The sequence below is a fragment of the Boleophthalmus pectinirostris genome, unplaced genomic scaffold (genome assembly GCF_026225935.1).
Source record: "Boleophthalmus pectinirostris isolate CB_2022bp ecotype Guang Dong unplaced genomic scaffold, ASM2622593v1 HiC_scaffold_18, whole genome shotgun sequence".
In the NCBI taxonomy this organism is placed as follows: domain Eukaryota; kingdom Metazoa; phylum Chordata; class Actinopteri; order Gobiiformes; family Gobiidae; genus Boleophthalmus; species Boleophthalmus pectinirostris.
In genome coordinates, this window is record NW_026571133.1 from 44,519,182 (window position 1) to 44,540,857 (window position 21,676).

The following is a 21,676-nucleotide window of genomic DNA, read 5'->3' on the forward strand; positions in this document are numbered from 1 at the left end:
TGAGATTCGTGAAAGGGCGTGTGAGCTGCTCCTTCACAAGAGACACAAACTCCACTCTGTTTAGGAGAGACATTTTAGATCGTCAGGTCCAGAGAGCAGCATGGCGTTCTTCAAGAAGTTCTTCAATGACGTTATCAAGGACCGCAAATCTGGGGACGACGACACAGTGAAGGTGAGTGCAACATATTTGAATACACCTGTTGCCCCGGCAGGTGTGACACTTGGTAAGAGTGAGATGGGAAATGGATCTCTTATATAAACATCTACATACAAACAGAGATACAGACTCTTCCTGAAGTCTTGATGTAGGTGTAACAGTGTCTGCTGTTGTGGCAATACACATATACACATATTTAATTAGAAAGATTAACATGACAACAATCTAAACTGTCTTTGCCTGCACTGGAGGATTGGACCTTTACCTCCCCACATTAGTAGTAGTGGTGATAAAAGCTAAAAATCTTGTGTACCTGTCTTCAATTCTGGAAGATCAAATGGTTTCATTACATATTTTTGGATCAAGATTACATGAGACTTTACTTTCACAAGGCAACACAGGCACTATTTCAGTTGCTTATACCTGTGCCTGCTTTCTAAATTTAAAGGGAGGGTATGTAGAATGTGATTTTCACATTTCATAAACATGTCCTATCTGTGCCCCCACATATGAGTTCAGCGTGTTCAAATCAAATATTGCTTTTACTTAATTCTGATTTATTGATGTTATTGTTTTATTTGATGATTCAGTCAGAAAGCAGAATGAGTCTCACATGACAAACTTGGATGTGTGTCTATCTGCTTTTGTGTTGTGGTTGTAGTACCTTTTTAAACCAGTAAGGGCACAGGCTACACACAGTTCATTTAAACTAGTTGAAACTACACTACCGGTCAAAAGTTTTAGAACACCACACTTTTTCCATTTTTTTTTTTTTTTTTTACTGTTTACTGTTGACTAAAATGAATTCTAAACTTTAGATTGATGTGTGTGTGTCCACCTTTGGCAGACATAACAGCTGAACACACTCGTGGCTCATTCTTTTTACAACAGAAATATTGTTCAGAAAGTTCTTCCCAAGTCTGTTGCAGAAGTTAATAAATGTGTTATAAGTTATAAAGCTGTAAGTTATAAATGTGTGGCACTTGTAGGTTGCTTCACTCTTCTGTCCAGTTCATCCCAAACAAGCTCCATGGGCTTTAAGTCTGGACACTGTACTGGACACTCCAGGTTTTCAAACTCACCATCTTGTTCTTGTTTACTGAGGTTGTTTTGGCAGAGCTTGGACTTGTGTTTTGTTCTTTTTTTTTTAACCTCTGTCTGTTCAGTTCTTACATTTGTACCATTTCAAGCTCTTCACTGGACTTGCACGACTTGAATTGCAATAAATAACTGGAAAAATTAGGGTGTTCTAAAACTTTTGACCAGAAGTGTATATTAAAATAATAATACTAATAATAAACATTCCACAGTCAACACAGCTTAATCAAAATCACTTTATTTGTCCTCAAGGGGCGGTTTAAGCACACTGAGCAGTAAATACAATAATAATAGAAAAGCTCAACAGGTAGAGTCATCTGATCCAGGGCAATACGAGAAGAGTACACTCCTCAGGACAAAAGTGTCCCTCCTCTGGGTCCTGTAGGCCAGGCTTCACAGCAGCCTCCAGCTGAAGCCAGGTGAAGTCTGGAGACAAACAGGAACTCTAAGTCTTAGTTTTCTTTATACAGTTTACGGTGAGCGATCAAACAGATGTTGTGTTGTGTAGGTGAAAGAGAAGCCCAAACCCAAGTACTACGGCACAGTGGTTCCGTACCCAAACTTCAACGCCAGCCACGATGTTTCTGTCCTGGAGAGCGCCATCAAAGCCAGAGGTAAGTCATGTGACATGTGAGCAGCCAATGACACATGTTCAAATGCTCTGCTCTGCGTGTGGCAGGCGTGGACGAGGACGTGATCATCTCTGTGCTGGTGATGAGGAGCAACGAGCAGAGGCAGAAGATCAAGGCTGTGTACGAGGCCACTACTGGGAAGGTAGGTCCAACACAGGAGAATAGACCCACCATCAGAGAAGGTCCACCACAGAAGAAGTACTGTAGGACCATTTCTGAAGAGTAACCTTTTAACCATGACATGCTGATGTTCTGTTGTGGGCAGCGCCTGGAAAAAGAGCTGAAGTCTGCTCTGAGAGGAGACCTGGAGGACGTGGCCCTGGCTCTGCTCATGCCTCCAGCTCAGTTTGACGCCTTCTGCATCAGGAAGGCCACCAAGGTAAATGTCAGCTCTCATCAGCTACACAGACCCTGAAAAAAAGACTTCTCAGATCTGGGTTCAAACCAGATTAAGGCATTAGTAACATTTTAATTTTATTTTCTGATGGGATGTGTGATGTTTCTCAGCGTTTAGGAACAGATGAAGATGTTCTGGTGGAGATCTTGGCCACGAGAACCAGAGCGGAGATCCAGGACATCAGCAGGGTCTTCAAACATGGTCTGTGGGAATTCTCTGCACATTCTTATTGTCACATTCCCCCTCTCTCCTTTAGAGCTGATACACACTTTAAAGCTGCACTATGTCACTTTTTCCAAAGGTCTGCCATTACAGGTTTGGATTATAGAAACAACATGTATTCTTATTATGAGTCAGGGTGCCTTTCCACAGATCTGAGCTGTAAATTGGCTGGTGTTGTTGCTTCATGTTTCCATGGAGATAGATAAGTTTAATGCCATACATCTCCATGGAGACAAACAGGTGGCAAGAAAACAAAAAAAGGACACAGTGCACCTTTCATGACAGTTGTAGTTTTGTCCCTGTAACTATCTGGGGTGTACTTTGATTTGATATTCTGGATAGAAGTTGGGGTATAAAATGTTTGTAACACAGCAGACATGCTGTCGGGCCCAGAGAACACAAACATGTACCCAGAGTGGGAACTGAACTTTCAACCTGATGGTTAGTGAGTGCTGCAGGAAAACAATTATTACCTCAAAATAAGTTTAGGTCTGTAGTGCTTAAACCAAATGAGCCGCTCCACAGAGCCTGATGACAGAGGCCTTTTACTGCTCTGTTTGTGTGAATTCCACTTGGTGTGAGTCATGTGTGTGGACCTGGGTTAGACCTGGTTTAGATTCTTTTTAGTCGTGATCTAGATCTGGGTTAGTCTCGGTTTAGTCCTGGTTTTAGCCCTGGTTTTGTCTTATTTCACTTCTGGTTTGGGCCTTGTTTAGTTTCTGTTTTAGTCCTGTTTTAGTCCTGTTGTGTGCTGTGTGCAGAGTACGATGTGGAGCTGGAGGAGGTGTTGAAGACTGAGGCCAGAGGAGACTTTGAGAAGGCCCTCCTGGCTCTGTATAGGACCAGCAGAAGCACCAGTACAGAGGTGGACATGCAGCTGGCGCAGAAGGACGCAGAGGTAACTGCCCCCAACACCAACACAGAAGAACACAGTACAGTGTGATGGAAATCTGTCTTTTTGTAAATGAATGTGATTTATACCCAAGATCAGACCCCCACAGGAAAATATCGATTATGATTGATTGATTAAATTAAATCATGATTAGTTTATCTTTTTAGAAACACATTTGGTCTTGTAACTGAAACTCATTTGCTTTGGTCGTTAAAGACATTGTCAGAAAGAGTCTTCAGTGTAAATACTTCTGTTCCTTTTGCTTACTGATCTTGTGAGGAAGTGACAAATGCAGGTGACTGTGGAAGCAAATCAGATCAAGCACATGTGGCCACACCTCAGTAGGAGCCGTCACCTTCTCACTTTGAAATGTATGTCCTCTGGTCATCTCAGTCTGTGTAAACTTGGTGCTTTGTAACATGTGGGGAGGTGGGGGCATACTGCTGGTGAGGAGAGGCTGTTGGTCAGGGCAGGCGTAGGCCCTGTCCATATCTGATGTAACAAGAATAAACTTTTGTCTGTATTCCAAAAACTCCCCGGGCTTCACAAATGGGTTAATTATTATTTCTTCAAGATCTAAATAAGTTTTTCCACAACAACAGTCTGAGAAGTACACAGACCCAGCGCAGGTCTGTGCTTGTGCAGGTGGTTCTGGTGTCAGTGGGTACATGTCCATGGTTGGAAACCTCAATAATCAGATAACATAATCATTTGACCTGAGTTTTTGTGTGTTTTGGAAGTACACATGATTCCAACCTTTCAACATTTCTCTTTTTTTTGTCTTAGTTTACCTGTGTCCATGTGTGTTGTGTCCTGCAGATTCTGTTTGAGGCGGGGGAGAAACAGAAAGGGACCAATGTGGACGCCTTCATCGAGATCCTGACCACTCGCAGTGCAGTCCAACTCTCCAAGAGTGAGTACCTCCTCTGGGATTTACAGCTCTCTGAGAAATCTCTAAAATATTATTTGTCCAAGGTATGGTTACTATAGCAACATACCCAGTATCTGGGCATGCTCAGTTTAACAAAATGAAATACAACATGATGTGATAACATACCCTACCCTTGGACCATGTCTGTATCAGATTAGTTTTCACATAAATCCAGGCTATTGTTGGTAGAATGATAATTTTATGTTAAATGTGTATCTACTGTTGGACCTTCAGTGTCTGTCAGACATACACACATACAGCCTCAGACCTGACAGTGTGTGTTCTGCAGCGTTCGAGAAATACGCCGCTGTGAGTGACCTGTCCCTGCCCAAGGCCCTGAAGTGTGAGCTCAAGGGGGACATCGAGGACTGCCTCATCGACATCGGTCAGACTCCTCTCCCTCCTGTTTCTGTCCACTCTTCTGTCTATGTGTGCGTGCGTGTGTGTGCGTGTGCGTGTGTGTGTGTGTGTGCGCGTGTGTGTGTGCGTGCGTGTGTGCGTGCGTGTGTGCGTGTGTGTGCGTGTGTGTGCGTGTGTGCGTGTGTGTGTGTGTGTGTGCGTGTGTGTGTGTGTGTGCGTGTGTGTGCGTGTGTGTGCGTGTGTGTGCGTGTGTGTGTGTGTGTGTGTGTGCGTGTGTGTGCGTGTGTGTGCGTGTGTGCGTGTGTGTGCGTGTGTGTGCGTGTGTGTGTGTGTGCGCGCAGTGGACTGGGACTCTTCTGTCTCGGGCCTGTTCACTGTCATCAGAATCATCCCTCGTTCATGAATAATCCTGATCTTGTGGATCTGTGTGTTACAGTCAAAGTGTGCTGGAACACTCCGGCTTTCTTCGCTGAGAAACTGCACGAGGCCATGAAGGTGACACTGCTCTCTGCTCTCTCCTCCCTCTATCTCCTTTCTCCATCTCCTCCTCTCTTCTGTCCTCCACCCTCTCCTCTCCTCTTCTCTGAGCTGAAGGTCAGTGGTTCAAATCCCACTCTCCACATGAAGCATTATTTGTAAAGTGCTCAAATCCACTGACTCACAGGTTGGCGGCGCGATTCCCACCAATCAATAATGCTGTTGTGTTCTTAGGCAAGACACTTAACCCACCTCACTCCCGGTGTCTGTGTACACTGGTGTGTGTGAATGGGTGAGTGTTTTACCTCTTCTCCTTTCCCTTTCCTCTTCGCTTCTCATCTCTCTCTCTGCCCTCTCTTCTCTTCTCCTCTGTGAGCTCCCAGTGAGCTGTTTAGATGTTTCTCCTGAACAGTCTCTGATCTCTTCCTATGCCTCGCCCTTTTTCTCCTCCTCTACTCTATAGTCTTCTGCTAAAGTGAGATGTTTCTCCTGACAGGGCCATGGCACATGTGAGAAGTCTCTGATCCGAGTGCTGGTGAGCCGCTCTGAGGTGGACCTGAAGAAGATCGTGAGGGAGTACTACGCCATGTACAACCGCTACCTTCAGGAGGACATTGTGGTAACTGCCCTCACCCCAGCATAAACTTTAACACACTGATTCTGCTCCTCACGTGCTCCTCGCACTGTCATGAGTGTTAGGGAAAATATGTGTTGTCCTAAGGAGTCCTAGAGACAGTCCTAGAGATGTCCAGAGAGGCAGACTTGGAGGTCTGAGGCAGTTTATTTACCATCGGTGAACTTGAACACTCAACACTGCGTGTTAGTACTGTCTATTCAAGCCTGACTCTGCTTCCACACAAGGAAGTTTAAATTAGAGCTAAAAAAAGAGCAGTCTGGAGACAAGCTGGCTGAGATAAAATGAGAAGAGCATAGTAAACCACTTTTGTGAGGTGGACTGACCAAAAAAGTGATAATGTTAAAGAACAGATCCTCGCTAAGACTATGCAGGGAATGCAGCATTCCACAACAATGACCTCACTCTGAGCAACCTGTTGTCTGTGTCTGCAGAGGGACACGGAGAAACACTTCCAGAAGGTGCTGCTGGGACTTTGTGGACCCGAGTAACCCTGTTCATCCCCACCTGTCAATACTGCACCTGTCCATCTGCACCTGTCCATCTCCCATTGAAGGCACTGGAGGAAGAGAGATGTGTGATAGTTGTTTGACTGGACACTTTTATTGGAATCATTCAGACTTTAGAGTCATCATCAGGAGTTTCAGAAGAGAGCAAAAATAACTTGTACTTATTATGTCATTTCACAATAAAGTGCCTGTGATTTATGAGTTGTCTTTTATTCTTCACAAAGGATTGAGCTGATGGATTGAACCATTCACTCATTAGAACATCATGTGTGAAAATAATGGATGTCTCACTAACAGTGTTGGGACGAGGACTTGTACTGTCAAATGCATTTAGTTACAAAATACTGAATCTCTTCATTTAAGTGTATTTTCTAATGTATGTTACATGGTGTAGTCACAGTACTGTACTCCAGATTAAAGGATTTTGTCTCTTTGCCTTCACACAGACTTTTTCTCTTTTTGTATTACATTATTAAAACATGATGTCTTGTTTGCTAATAGCTATGATTAAAGGTAATGCTCATGAGATAAATACATTCTCAATCTGTTTTCACTCTAAATGGTACATCCATAAATGTAAATGATAAAAAACCAAAAACACTTTGTATGCAACAATGGAAGAAAACAAAAGAAACTGTACAAAAGCCGTAAAACCACAGTCTCAGGGGCCGTCTCACCTTCCTCTTTCAAATGACACTGGATTGGAGGTTTGGCCTCTTTTTCTTTTCTTTTGTAACTGTACTTTAGTTTTTTCTCTTTTAAATGAACTGTCTGTAACATTTTGACATGACTGTCTCTATATTTGAGGTGAACATGTCCATATCAAAGAGCATTTGCTGATAACAATTGTAATGATGATTTATTCTGAATTACAAAAGCAGGGAACACGATGGCCCATTTATTTGTGTTAAGAAGTTAATGTCTTCGTTCTTGAGATGAGAAAATGTCTCTCTGATCTGAACAGTCACTGCCTAAACCCCAGCACCCCAGCAGTCATGAGTCAGTGCTAGTGCAGCCTCTGTAGCTCAGGGAGGGAATTCTGGAGGTTCTGAGCTTCACATGAGGCTTGTCCATAAACTGAGAATGAGAAGCACTTGTCTGTGTCTGTCTGCAGGTGAAGACTCTGGCTGCAGTAGGCGGGTTATTCCACCAGTTTATGTTATCACGCCATCTACTGAGCATAGGAGGCAACTACAAGAGATTATCCTCTGCCTGTTGATTTTGTTTGGTGCACCCTGAGACTGTTAAAATATTTTAGAAAAACATTTTTCATTTTGTGTACATTTCCTCTTATTCTATGAATATATTCTTGTTGGTTTTGTTTAAAATGTAGCAGTGAACAGGAGGAAAGCCTTTCTTTTTCATGCACTGCTTATACTTTGCTTATATTCAAAAGTGCACGTCTTCAAACCAGCAAACATATATTCCTCTTTGAACTGGATTCTGAATCTGTCAATCAAACCAGGACCTGTAACATGCACTGAGGCTGCAGCCAAGTGTGAAGCAGCTGGGATGAAGATCATCCAGATCCAAATCCAAAACAGTTGATCTTGTCTTCTTTTCTACAGGAGGTGTATTTTACCTTGACAGCATGTTTCGGCTGCATGACATCTACAGAACGGTCAGGATTTTAGTCTGGTCCTGGGTCAGACCTGTTTTAGCCCTGGTTTAGTCCTGATTTAGTCCTGCTTTAGTCCTGGTTTAGTCCTGCTTTGGTCCTGGTTTAGTCCTGGTTTAGTCCTGGTTTTTCCTGTTTAGTCCTGATTTAGTCCTGCTTTATTCCTGGTTTAGTCCTGATTTAGTCCTGGTTTAGTCCTGGTTTAGTCCTGGTTTAGTCCTGATTTAGTCCTGGTTTAGTCCTGCTTTATTCCTGGTTTATTCCTGGTTTAGTCCTGATTTAGTCCTAGTTTAGTCCTGCTTTATTCCTGGTTTATTCCTGGTTTAGTCCTGGTTTAGTCCTGGTTTAGTCCTGGTTTAGTCCTGGTTCAGTGAGGGAAGGATGGAGTGTGAGATTATCATGTGGATCTGTGGCTGGGCGTATAGAAAAGGGAGGAGCTCAGAGTAGAGCTGCTGCTCCTCCACGTTGAGAGGGGCAGTTGAGGAGAGGACGTCTGTCCATGTCTCACCAGGAGGAGGCCCCAGGGAAGACCCAGGACACGCTGGAGGAAGGAGGCACTGTCTCTTGGGAACAGGAGCTGGAGGAAGTGTCTGGGGAGAGAGCCAGCCCCACATGTGGAACCATATGGATCCATTCATTTACTGGGGACTGGTGATCAGAATGATACATGTACAATGGTAAAAGGCTTGTAATTAATTAAATCACTAATTAATTAAGTCACTCAGCACAATACATATGATTCAGAAATCCCTGAAAGTTACTCAGAAGGCAGAGGAGCACTACTGGTAGCTCCTGAGCTACAGGTTGGAGACCTTGGGTATTTTGTGAGTAAAATGGCCACATCATTAGACATATACATCTGAAAATATGGCTGAAACAGGTTTGTCTTGCTTCATTTTGGTTTTTGTGTGTGTTTTTGTATTTAAGATCTTACTGAAAACTGGTTGCCTGGCAATTCCAGACTCTTATATCTCTGTATTTTTTACAGATTGAATCAGTCTTGTAAACGTAATCATCCAATCAGATGGAGGAGCTCATTGGTCATCACCATTACAAACAAAATGACCTTTCTCTCCCCACATCACAGTTTAGTGCTTCATTGATTCTGCAGAAATCTGTGATGTTTTTCAGTCCCTGTCATATTTCCTTCCTTTCTTTTTCCCTCATAAGCAGCCATATTTGTTTTGATACAGACGGATCATGTGTGTCCCTGATTGGCTAATCCATCTGTCAATCACAGCATCTGAAAACAGGGAGATTCACTGGTGACCAGACTCACAACAGTGTAGAAGAAGTGCGTGTTCTGGATCCCAGGAAAGAAAATTGCCTCATTTTTGGAGTTAAAACTTTATTAACTCTTTTAGAAAGTTTAGAAATACATATCAACAAATCTTTCTGTACAATTCATGAACATCTTGTAAAGTACAAGCGACTTTAAGGAGTGATCTTTATGTCTCTGTGAACATGTGAAGAGACAATGTCCTGTATATAATTTATCTATGGATGAGAGGTTGTGTTTGTCGCGTCTCATCTGTAAACTACTAAAGGTCAGCTTTGTCCAGTCCCACGCCCTCAGAGTTCCACTCAGAGTTTCTTATGCCCCTCGTCATTAGGGGGCGCTCTCTCACACTGTACAACACGACCACATCTACTCCAGCTCATTAGAACTTAGTCTGACGTCCAGCTCTTCCACTGTGACAAACACAAATATGACAAATGTTAAAGAGTAGCCAGACGCACACAAGAGAGAGTACTGTTACCTCAAAGAATAGTACTCTATTACTCAAGTAGAAGTACAATGTGCAAACTACTACTCAATTAAGAGTACCTTACTGTGTACTACAGCCTGTAGTACACAGCCTGTATTACACAGCCTGTAGTACACAGCCTGTAATACACTGTAGTACAGTTTGCAGTACAGAGACTGTAGTACACTGACTGTCTGTGAAGTACCTGGGCAGGGGCCACTCTCCAGACGGATGTCATCGATGGCAATGTCACTGCGTACAGAGGGCCCCCTGGTGGCTTCAAATACAATCTGCACAAACACACACACACAAAGGCACACACACACATGTACACACACATGTACACACACTAGGTTAGACAGAGCCCACAGTGACATACTCTCCTCTTGTGTATGTTATAATATATGTTATTATATATGTATCATATGTTTTAATACACACACTTGAAATGAAATAATCAAACACATCACACAGTTCACACATTTATAATATGTTTATGTCAGACACTTTTAAAGTATATATATGTTACTCTAGTGTGTGTATGTTGTGTTCTGTGGTGTTTGTGTTCTCTCATATCGGTCAGACATACGCACGTCTCCTTGGAGATAGATGCGTTTAATGCTGTAGTGTGGAACATTTCTGGCAAAGCCATCCATCTCCATATCATTGAAAACCAAATCGTGTGAGTGTGTGTGCTGGCTCCTGTCCTCTGCCTGACCAGCCTTAGTCTAGTTTGTGTTAAAGTACCAGTGTGGAACCTTACCTGATGCTGCCTGTCGCTTTGGTACTGCAGCTGTGCCCTGAGCCAGCCCATGCTCTGCTCCCCGTCCTTCTCCCACAGCGTGCGCACATCTCCGCCCTCGTCCACGTGCACACTCAGACGCCCCGTGCCAGAGCCGTACATGTGGAAGTGGAAGAGGAGGCACTGGGGCCCCCGGGAGCCCCGCAGAGAGGGGGAGCGCAGCCGGGCACTCTGTCCTGGGAGCAGGGGGGACGCCTCCAGGTGCACATAGTGTCCTACAACACAGTGTGGTGAGGTACGACTGGAGCAGTACTGCATCTCACTACAGTCCACTGGTGTACACAACATTCTGTTTCTAATGATCGCACTTTAATGTACATACAGTATGTGTTATTACAGGCACATTCAGCTTCATTAAGAAAAGAAGAACGTCAGTAATTGTTCATGTTTGTCAAATGATGTCAGTACGTGTTAGTCCTCTTCTGTTTGACTGATCTGAATGATGAGTATGATACTCAAACATGTGTGATGTTAGCAGAACCATGGCAACAACTACATGATGAAGAGCGTCTGCTGTGGTCTGTGGCTCCTCTTTGAGCCTGTGAGTTCACTACAGAAATGTCCCCTGAAGCACGGAAACCCGACATGTGTGTGAGAGAGTACCCAGGCCGGTGGTGTGGTCCCCCCGGGGCCCCGTGTACGACGTGGGGGTGGGCCCTTTTCTCCAGTGCCAGTCTGCATCATCAGTGTGTCTGTCCTGAGAGTACCCACAGAGCCCCGCCTCAAAGTCACAGTGTGCAGGGACAGACAGCAGATCTGCACAGGGCAAAGGTCAGAGGTCACAGTGTGCAGGGACAGACAGCAGATCTGCACAGGGCAAAGGTCAGAGGTCACAGTGTGCAGGGACAGACAGCAGATCTGCACAGGGCAAAGGTCAGAGGTCACAGTGTGCAGGGACAGACAGCAGACCTGCACAGGGCAAAGGTCAGAGGTCACAGTGTGCAGGGAGAGACAGCAGATCTGCACAGGGCAAAGGTCAGAGGTCACAGTGTGATATTTAATTTCAGTTGATTATAATAATGAATTGAAGTGATGGTAACAGAGGCTCACTACAGGCCTAAGCAGAGCACATGTGCAGTCTCTGCAGAGAGGACAAAAGGACATACCTGTCCCCAGCTCACAGTGTCCCAACTCCAGACTGATGTCATCAAGGGCAACAGAGCCACAGTCCCACAGGCTCCTGCACACGCTCACAAACACCACCTCAACACACACACACACACACACACAAACACAATAATATGATGATGATAAACCAGGACTGAACCTGGACTACACCAGGATGAGAACAAGAGCAAACCAGGACAAGTGTGAGTCCTCCTCTAGCTGCAGAATGACTGTGGACATGTGTGGTTGGTGCAGGTACCTTGGAGGGGGAGCTGGTGGTGAAGCTCACATCTCCTTGGATCCAGATGCCTCTGGACTTCTCTCCCTGAGTCCAGATCTTCTCCTGGACCAGGCCGTGCTGCAGGTACACACTCAGCGCCTGCTCTGTCTGGTTATACCCTGAGGAGTAACACAACATCTCTCCTCAGTATGGCTACCCCAGGCTCTCCACACTCTCCTGCTACTAGAGTATATAAGACTAAAGATGTTACAGTGTTATAAATGTCTTTTGTAAAGTAAACATGTTCAAATCAAATATAGCTTTCAATGACAACAATTGTAATGGTGATTAATTCTTAATTACAAAAATATTATGATATCTGTGATCATTTGGTGTTTTGATTCAATATAATTATCCAATCAGAAAGCAGAAAGAGGGTCACATGACTGTCTCATTTGGGTTGCCAGTTTCAGTGCTAAAATCCAGTGTGTTTAAATCTAAAATGTGTCTCTCTGATGTGAACAGTCACTCCCTAAACCCCAGCACCTGCACCTGTCATGAGTCAGTGCTAGTGCAGCCTGTGCAGCTCAGGGATGAAATTCTGGAGGTTCTGAGCTTCACATGAGACATGTCCATAAACTGAGAATGAGACAAACTTGAATGTCTCTGTCTGCAGGTGAAGACTCTGGGGACACAGGTTCAGCCGAGTGTGCAGGATACATACAGATAAAACATGAGTAGATGTTATAAAGTTCAAGTAGCTCTATAGTGTTTCAGATTCATACAAGTTATTCAGAACAAGGCCTTTAGAGTATTAGTTAGTTCGGCGTATCAGGGGTATTGAGTATTTTCAATATTCTCGTTTAGTGGGATATTTTTATGTCGCAATATACAGAACAGGAGAAGGGCACCCATGAGAACAGAGCGGAGAGCCTGGTCACATTCACAGTGTGGTACCTCTGAGGGAGAAGTAGAACCTGAGGCAGAACTTGGTGTTGCCGGGCAGATTAGGGCCGAGCAGACGGCTCACGTACACAGAGCCAGGAGCCAGATGAGAGTGAGCCAAAAGGAACGAGCCTGCAGCACAAAACAGTATTAAAGACTGAGTGATACGAGTGTAATCAACACCAGTACAACAATACATGATGCATAAACTCTGGTGTTTTTAAAGGACAGACACAAAAATGAGACAAACTAATTCATAAGAAACACAAATGTTCAAATTGTCCATTCAAGATGTCCATTTATATATTAGTGTTATAACTTTTTTACAACCTCTATACCATGTGTCATATTTTGATGAACTTTTGCTAGTAATGAAAGGAACTGACCTTCAGTTGGTCATATTTTAAAAAAAAAAGTCCCCCACAGACTCAAAATGAAGTTTTCATTAAGCCTACCAACAATCAGAATAAAACTGTTAGAAGGTTAATATCTGTTCAATCATAAAATAACCAAAGGCAATTTTCTCTTTAATAACACAGGAACAAAACACATAATCAGGGTAAAGATACTAATAAATAGGCCACTAAAAGTCCAAAAATGATGATTGTCAGTGTTGGTTAGCAACGATGAATCGAAGTGGAACGTTGCTCTTGTCCTTACATGTGGCATGAATTTCCTGCATCACTTTGATTGTTTGTTCACACCATTGGTTACAGTGTGGGATATCAATTCTCGATGGCTCTTGCTTCCAGTGTCTTCTGAGACACCCCAGTGCTGATTGGTCAGGCACTAAAGCCTCCTCTAACTCAGCAAAGTCGGCTACACGGAACTTCTGGTCTGAGAACCATCGGTCAGCCCATGCAGTGCAAATGAAGAGACAAACTCGCTTCAGCCTATGCCTTGCATCTGGCATGAGTATGAAGACAAGAATTGCAAGGATGGCTCTTGAATTCCAGTGAACATTGCTGATGTTGGGTATTTTTTTAAACTCCACCAGTGGGAATTGGCCATGTTCATCATGGAAGCGCATAACTCTTGTCAGGTGTTAGAGAAACCACATATCATATCTCCACCCTGAGCGATCAGTAATCTCATTAGCTCCATTTACAAATTTGGATTTCAATGTTTTATAGTTGTTAATCAGATTGCTTATGAAAAAAGAACTCAATGTTTGGGGACCTTGTATTGGCTCCGAGCTCCTGGTCCATCACTAAGCGTAGTACTCTGTCCAGGACGTGGTGTTGGCAGCTGATGAATTGTGGTGCCTGGTGGCCTCTGTTGGTGAACATCCTTTGAAGCCTCACCACAACTCCAGATTGCTTCCCAGTATTGACGCTGGTGGTGGAAATTTTCTTCAGTCTATCGTTCCGGCCTTTGATGTCTGGTGCCGTGTGTTTAAAGCGGCCAATTACGTCTCTCTTTAGTGGCATTCTTGTTCCGTCCATTAATGGGGTTTGCACTAATGGGATAGGCCCTCTCACCATCGTGGATTTCTTGAAATTAATCACATTCTTTTTCCAAATCTTCTTGTTCCTCTCAACTTCGCTGTAACTCTTTCTCTGTGACATTCTGAGCTAACCATTCACTATGGAACAGCTTGAACAACACAAACTTCACCAATTTGACATGATAGTGCATGTATGAAAGTGAGAACAGAAACTGAAACTCCAGAATTCTGGGATGGCTTTAGGGCTACAACATATCACTAGCTGAACAAAACAGATTTCCCCAAATCTACATGGCTTATACAGTGAAAGTGAAAGTGAAACTCCAGGATTCTGGGAAAGCTGTAAGCTACAATATATCACTACTAAACAACATGGATTTTCCCAAATGTACATGGCTTATAAAGTGAAAGCAAGAATAGAAACTGAAACTCCAGTATATTATGATGACAGTACAACTTATTATTGATCCATTTTCAGTCAAATTGACTTGTAATGGCCCTTGTGAGAACTTAGCATTTCATATCATTGGCTGTAATCTGTATTTAATATTTTTTTGTTTTGAGGGGACGTTTGTAAAAGACTGTTGAAAATGGAGTTTGGTTTCTTCAATTATACCAAAAAGTTCATCCAATCATGATGCAGGACTTTGATTTTGGAAAAAAAAGTTCAAAAATTATAACCCTATTATATATACTAGTACAGTCATGTGTAAGATCAGTCAAGTTCTGTCTGATGTTTTTGTTGAAATGGTTCTACACTGCCACACACTGGTGAGGAAACCAAAGGAAAGTTCAGTTATAATTATCTAACCTCACTCTGTAACATGGACACGCTCTGACCTCACTCTGTAACATGGACACGCTCTGACTCACTCTGTAACATGGACACGCTCTGACCTCACTCTGTAACATGGACACGCTCTGACCTCACTCTGTAACATGGACACGCTCTGACCTCACTCTGTAACATGGACACGCTCTGACCTCACTCTGTAACATGGACACACTCTGACCTCAGTCTGTAACATGGACACGCTCTGACCTCACTCTGTAACATGGACACGCTCTGACCTCACTCTGTAACATGGACACACTCTGACCTCACTCTGTAACATGGACACGCTCTGACCTCACTCTGTAACATGGACACGCTCTGACCTCACTCTGTAACATGGACACGCTCTGACCTCACTCTGTAACATGGACACGCTCTGACCTCACTGTATGGACATACTGTTCTCAGGAGCAGAGTGTCTGTTCCTCTTCAGAGCATGTGCAGGATGCCCCACATCGTAAACAGACCCAGAGACCTCACAAAAGCCAGACACGTCCAAAACCTGGAATCTGAACTGCCTGGATTCTATTAGGAAAAGTCTTTCTCCTCTGACACACGATTGTGATGTTTCTGACAGAAACAGTTCTTCATTTTATAATCACCTATATTTTTGTTGTGTGTCCTTTGGGATAATAAAGTATCTATTATCTATATTGTAGACATGTTTACTCTGCTAAAATGTTTGGCATATGAATGTGATCCAGTGAATGAACTAAACCATGTTCACAGAGGGCAAGAGCTGAGGTTATATAAAAGGGAGCAGAAGGGACTGACCTGCTGAAACGCTTTAAGTGATAAATGACATGAAAAAAAGAGTGTTGAACAAAGAACAAATGTTCTTTTTGTAGTACATTTTAGGCCTGTAATATTGTCACTAAATAATTGTGACGAAGAAAATATGGTCCCTTAAGTTGTAATGATTAAAGAAATGGCATACACAATATACAGAGTACCAGGGGATGAGGAAATGTTTAGGGGGTGCTCAAGTAAAAAAACAAAATGAATGTGTGGGAGATTTCTTTTTTCTTGTAACACACACAATGAACAAAATGTCAAATAATAGAACATAATGGAACGAAACATTTGGGAGGTTGTTGCTGTTAAAGTGGAAGTTTTATTTGGAAGAAGACTTGGAAAAAAGCATCAATTGTGTCCAGATGTTCTGCAAACAACAATTACCTAATTTTTATTAGTTCAGCTCGAATACCAGGGAGGAGTTTGTCCTCACTGTAGTGCTTACCACTCATACTATGACATAACTGTTATTATTTACCTTTGTTAGAGTTTAATAGTAAATGTCCCCAAGAAAGCACAGTATGTCTTTACAACACAAGCGTGATCATCTGCTAAATCAGATTCCTCTGTTTAAAAGTATTGTTTTCATGACCATCTTCTAGAGGTTTTATCAGTGAATACAATAAGAGTGTATTTTATGAAGGAAAGATGGATCATGTTTGAATAGAGGTAAAATACATTTGGCTTTTGAAAACATTAAAGAGAATAAACTGCAAGTCTCTGATAACCTTTTCAAATGACTGTACCTGATCCGGTGGTGTGGTCTCCGTTCCTGAAGAGGTTTGGTTTGACAGAGATTCTCCTCCAGGGGGCGCCGTGGCCCTGGGCATACCCACACAGCCCCTCCTCGAAGTCACAGCTGCCCACCGACGGGTCAAAGGTTGGCTCTGGAGGGGCGGAGACACATGGAGGACAAGGTTCAGGTGATAGGATCAAGTCTCACACTAAGAGAGACAGACAGAGAAGGAGGGAAGCGTGAGGAGGAGTCTGCTGGATGGTTAGACGTGCTCAGAGTCTGGCAGGACAGAGTCAGTGATGAGATGGAGTTTTGTGTCACATTTATCATGGACAAAATAACTGCAATTAAAGACAATGTCACAGTCATTTTTCAAAATGTTGAATGTTTAAATGTTATAATAAGAAGTTCCAGCAGTTTAAAGAATACATTGTGTAAAATTGACTATTAACCTTTTTATTATGTTATATTTCTCCTTGTCAAAACCATATATGCAATGTATTTTGTTTCATCCACACTGGTTTCATCAGTCCATTAATTCAAAGTTGCCTTATGTGAGTACTCACAAATTGTACTGTTTGTATTTTGCCCACTTATTTGTGTCATAGATAAAACTCTGAACTTCTCCTGTGCAGTTTTTAAGGCATTAAACCATCACCAGACTCATTCTGCTGTCAGACTGTGTTCACAGTGAATAAGCAACTGTTAACTGTTGAAGGACTTTTAACTGTTCATTTGTTTATTACTCTTTATTTGTTCATTCCTGTTGTTGACAACAGAGGGAGCTCCAGTGTCTATGCTTCATCAGAAACAATGGTGTAGTTTCTAATTTCCAAATGTATTATTTTTAGTTAGTAATTTAAGTATTATTTGAAGTTAGAAAATGTGCAATTCTGATCCCAACTTGGCCTGTTTGCATGTTTAAAATGTAATTAAAGCCACAATAATAGAACACAATGTATCCTTGAAGCTATAATATTGTACTTTCACATTATGCAGAAGTATCTTTTGTCTGCACAGCCGGGAGATAGAATGGCGATTGTGTTTGTGGGCAGTTATCACAATTATACAAAGTGTACCACAAACTTTTTAAAGAGGTAATGAATATTTACTGTCCCAACTCTGTTATGATGTGATGTAGACTGGTGGGGTTGAAGAGGCTGAAAGGCAGATGGTTGTGCTGCTGCAGTGGAGATGGGCTGGACGGGGCGGTGCAAACGTCTGAGAGAGGAGGAGGAGAGGCACAAGGAGCATGTGTAGTAGAGCAGACTGGTGTGTGCTGAGTGTGAGACCTGTGTCAGAGCTGCAGAACTGCGGGGAGAAGGAGACTTCGTCCACAGCCACCCGCCCTCCTCTGGCACTGCTGAAAGCCACCTCGAACACCACCTGCACACGCACACAAGCACACAAACACACACACACACTTTACATGCTTTGTGGGGTTTGCGTTTTGTTTCATTCACACATGTTTAACACATTAACCCTTCAGATTTAGGCTGAGCTCTTCTCTCTGACAGAACAGACTCTGTCTCCTTGTGGTGAGGTAAAATGTAGCTGTTAACTACCACTTTGTGACATTGTAAGGTGGAACAGAGCGTTCAGAGCTTTGGCGACACACACAAACTAATAATAAAGGATTACTCAAACATGAGTGAATGAAACAAAACACAACTCCACTATGTGATGAGATAACAACATTATAACATGGGTTAAAGTTCACAAGAATCCATTTTTTGTAATATGAGACCTTTAACTTTAAATTAACCCGAGTACCTTACCTGTAGAGAGTAGGGGGCTTTGAGGTCCATCTGTACGGGCACCCACTCCCCGGGCCCCTGGCTCACTGAAGTGGCCCTCCAGAGCTCCTGGTACTGCCCCAGCCTGTCCCGTGTGTACACAGAGAACAGGTTTCCTCCAGCCTCGCTGCGCTGGTACTGGAAGCTCAAGCAGCCTGACATGGGTGCTGTGGTCATGGGAGACACCAGCTTAGCCACCTCCTGGAAGGTGACAGCATGAAGGGAGTCCACGTACATGAAGTGTCCTGCAACACACAAGACAGTCTCACCTGTACTTTAGGTCAGAAACAACTTCAAAACAGGAGTTTTCAGTGTGTGTCTTTGTTGTACTTGGGGAGTATGCAGACTTCACAGTGTGTCTGCTGTAGGTCTGACTCAGGTCTGATGTGGTCCAGCCTATTCAATAATTAGTCGCTTTGTCATTTTGTATAGTTCATTCACTCCACACATGGTGGTGGTGATCTATCACTGAAGCAACATTTACAACAACCCTGAACCCTGAGAGAGACTAGAGCATCCAACCCCCCACCACACAGCACACACCCGTCCAGAGGGGCTGGAGGACAAGAGCTCTTATCTCTGAGCCAGTAAAGTCTTGGGCAGGTATGTATCACAGTGTGATGACTAAAATCTTTACACACACTCACTTCATGGGGTCCTGCCTCCCATATGGGGACCAGAACCACAAACTGTCAAACCTGAGACGTGAATATTTTAATATTTAATCAACAACATGGTTTAAATGTCAGATTTGTTGCTGCGTGGTCGTGTTTTGTGTGACTGACCTGTACGGTTGATGGAGGAGTGGTCAGGGCTCAGGTCATTGTCCAGCAGCTGCACGGCCCCTCCCCCCACGTACCAGTTGACATTGGCATTCCACTGGTTACTGTAGCCACACAGATGAGACTCCTCAAAGTCACACTCTGTCACAACAACAGAACACATCACGTATGAGACGCTGTGTTTAAAGCACAGTACACGTGACACATGTTGAGCTGTGTTCACTTCACTGTTTATTCTGTTCACACTCACTGCTCATCATTTCTCCCAAATGCTCATCTTGACAAATCTACAACATTTGAAATGTCTCTAATCTCCATGTTTACTCAGCCACTCATTATGAAATCCTGCAACACACCAAATGTGGCACAGGCGTATGGACGGCCATCTGCTGAGAATCAGGACCTGAAGTGGTAAATAGAAGTGCTCAACTGGGCAGCACCTGGAGACAGTGAGGGGGGAGGAGGGGCTCTCAGGGTAACAGGAACAGTGGGATTGGTCTAACACTAAAGTTGCTCACAGGCATCAGACCTGAAGTGTAAAAGCCCCACAGAGCGAGTGTGAGGGGCACAGTGTGAGTGTGAGGGGCACAGTGTGAGTGTGAGGGGCACAGTGTGAGTGTGAGGGGCACAGTGTGTGAGTGTGAGGGGCACAGTGTGAGTGGCAGAATGTGAGGGGCAGAGTGTGTGTGTGAGGGGCAGAGTGTGAGTGACAGAGTGTGAGTGTGAGTGGCAGAGTGAGTGTGAGGGGCACAGTGTGCAGAGTGTGAGGGGCAGAGTGTGAGTGTGAGGGGCACAGTGTGAGTGTGAGGGGCACAGTGTGAGTGTGAGAGGCACAGTGTGAGTGGCAGAATGTGAGGGGCAGAGTGTGTGTGTGAGGGGCACAGTGTGAGTGTGAGAGGCACAGTGTGAGTGGCAGAATGTGAGGGGCAGAGTGTGAGTGGCAGAGTGTGAGTGTGAGTGGCAGAGTGAGTGTGAGGGGCACAGTGTGAGTGGCAGAGTGTGAGTGTGAGGGGCAGAATGTGAGTGTGAGGGGCAGAGTGTGAGTGGCAGAGTGTGAGTGTGAGTGGCAGAGTGTGAGGGCACAGTGTGAGGGGCAGAGTGTGTGTGTGAGGGGCAGAGTGTGAGTGTGAGGGGCACAGTGTGAGTGGCAGAGTGTGAGTGTGAGGGGCACAGTGTGCACAGTGTACAGACCGAGGCAGTATCCGGGGCTGATGTGGATCTCAAACAGAGACACACTGCTGCCTGCAGCTCTGCCCGACGCACCGTCAATCACCACCTGAGACACAAGCACTGTGATGAACACGAGCTCTGACTGTGCACGAGCCAAACAAGATAAACACCTGAGCAGGTATTCGATTTATACTAAAGTCACATAGGTGACCAGGTTTAGTATGCATCATCATCATCATCATCATCATCATCATCATCATCAGAACAGAACAGAACAGAACACAGTACTGTGATTTTGTGTTGACTGATTACTTCCTTGTTTGTATCATAATTGGTATCGAGTATTGAGTCAGTTCTTTGTATGGAAGTTTTACATGTAGGTACATTGTCCCTGCCGTATGGTTGAAGAATCACAATCCTCTTACACATCAGACCTTAAAGTTCCTGATGTTAAAAGAACAGAACTAGTCCAAAATTATTCCTCAAATACCTTTCACACTCCCAATTATTCATGGGGATTTCTTTATAAGCACATTTCACGACTGAAAAGTTTTGTGATATTAAAGGTAACAACAGCTAGCATGCTAACGTGCACTTACTGATTATTGGAAAATAAGATGCTTTTAATTATCTGCAGACAGCACACAGTGGCCTTATTTTGACCTTAGAAGATACTGAAACACTATCTGTACTGAACAAGATGAAATGTGCTCAAGTACATGGGAAATATACATTCACTGTTGCATTTGTACAACTACATCCAATGAACACAACATCTGCACACTTTTAAACACAACTGTTTGAGGAGGACACTGCTGCATTACTAGAGCTCCACATGAGTTTCAGAGAGACTTTGGTGAAGGGAGGTTGTTCTGCCTCCATGAGGCTCCTGCACCTGTACTCAGCAATCCTCCACAAGTGTGCTCAGTGCTGATGTCACCACAACTCACCACCGCTCACCACAACTCACCACAACTCACCACCGCTCACCACACTCACCACAACTCACCACCGCTCACCACAGCTCACCACAACTCACCACAGCTCACCACAACTCACCACCGCTCACCACAGCTCACCACAACTCACCACAACTCACCACCTCACCACAACTCACCACAGCTCACCACACTCACCACACTCACCACACCACCACAGCTCACCACAACTCACCACCACTCACCACAGCTCACCACAACTCACCACCGCTCACCACAGCTCACCACAACTCACCACCACTCACCACAGCTCACCACACTCACCACCACTCACCACCACTCACCACAGCTCACCACCGCTCACCATCGCTCACCACAACTCACCACCGCTCACCACCGCTCACCACAACTCACCACCACTCACCACA

At 44.0% G+C, this 21,676-nt stretch overlaps 2 protein-coding genes across 2 annotated transcripts in view; one reads left to right on the forward strand and one right to left on the reverse strand.

Annotated features, from left to right (window-relative positions):
• On the forward strand, window positions 1-6,750 carry LOC110159919 (annexin A1-like). The gene is made up of 11 exons (XM_020924514.2): window positions 1-172; window positions 1,764-1,869; window positions 1,935-2,029; window positions 2,153-2,266; window positions 2,395-2,485; window positions 3,268-3,404; window positions 4,218-4,311; window positions 4,619-4,714; window positions 5,126-5,184; window positions 5,663-5,785; window positions 6,235-6,750. The coding sequence occupies exons 1-11, from the start codon at window positions 101-103 to the stop codon at window positions 6,289-6,291; spliced, it is 1,044 nt and encodes a 347-aa protein (XP_020780173.2). The 5' UTR covers window positions 1-100; the 3' UTR covers window positions 6,292-6,750.
• Window positions 6,751-9,258: 2,508 nt separating this feature from the next.
• LOC110159930 (MAM domain-containing protein 2-like) overlaps window positions 9,259-21,676 on the reverse strand; it is a 44,270-nt gene continuing 31,852 nt past the window's right edge. The window contains exons 5-16 of the mRNA XM_055153220.1: window positions 20,332-20,416; window positions 19,144-19,281; window positions 18,341-18,603; window positions 17,855-17,948; window positions 16,573-16,713; window positions 12,762-12,881; window positions 11,844-11,983; window positions 11,584-11,680; window positions 11,081-11,233; window positions 10,439-10,692; window positions 9,881-9,965; window positions 9,259-9,619 (exon numbers count right to left, since the gene is read on the reverse strand). Of these exons, the coding sequence (XP_055009195.1) occupies window positions 9,576-9,619; window positions 9,881-9,965; window positions 10,439-10,692; window positions 11,081-11,233; window positions 11,584-11,680; window positions 11,844-11,983; window positions 12,762-12,881; window positions 16,573-16,713; window positions 17,855-17,948; window positions 18,341-18,603; window positions 19,144-19,281; window positions 20,332-20,416 (1,614 nt within the window). The 3' untranslated portion in view covers window positions 9,259-9,575. The remainder of the gene's footprint in view (window positions 9,620-9,880; window positions 9,966-10,438; window positions 10,693-11,080; window positions 11,234-11,583; window positions 11,681-11,843; window positions 11,984-12,761; window positions 12,882-16,572; window positions 16,714-17,854; window positions 17,949-18,340; window positions 18,604-19,143; window positions 19,282-20,331; window positions 20,417-21,676) is intronic.

What these genes read in the sequence shown, in the direction of transcription:
- LOC110159919 (XM_020924514.2), top strand. Translation starts at nt 101, where the DNA reads ATGGCGTTCTTCAAGAAGTTCTTCAATGACGTTATCAAGGACCGCAAA. An exon ending in ACGAGGCCACTACTGGGAAG is followed by an intron (nt 2,030 to 2,152) that starts GTAGGTCCAACA and finishes TGTTGTGGGCAG; the next exon opens with CGCCTGGAAAAAGAGCTGAA. An exon ending in TGGCGCAGAAGGACGCAGAG is followed by an intron (nt 3,405 to 4,217) that starts GTAACTGCCCCC and finishes TGTGTCCTGCAG; the next exon opens with ATTCTGTTTGAGGCGGGGGA.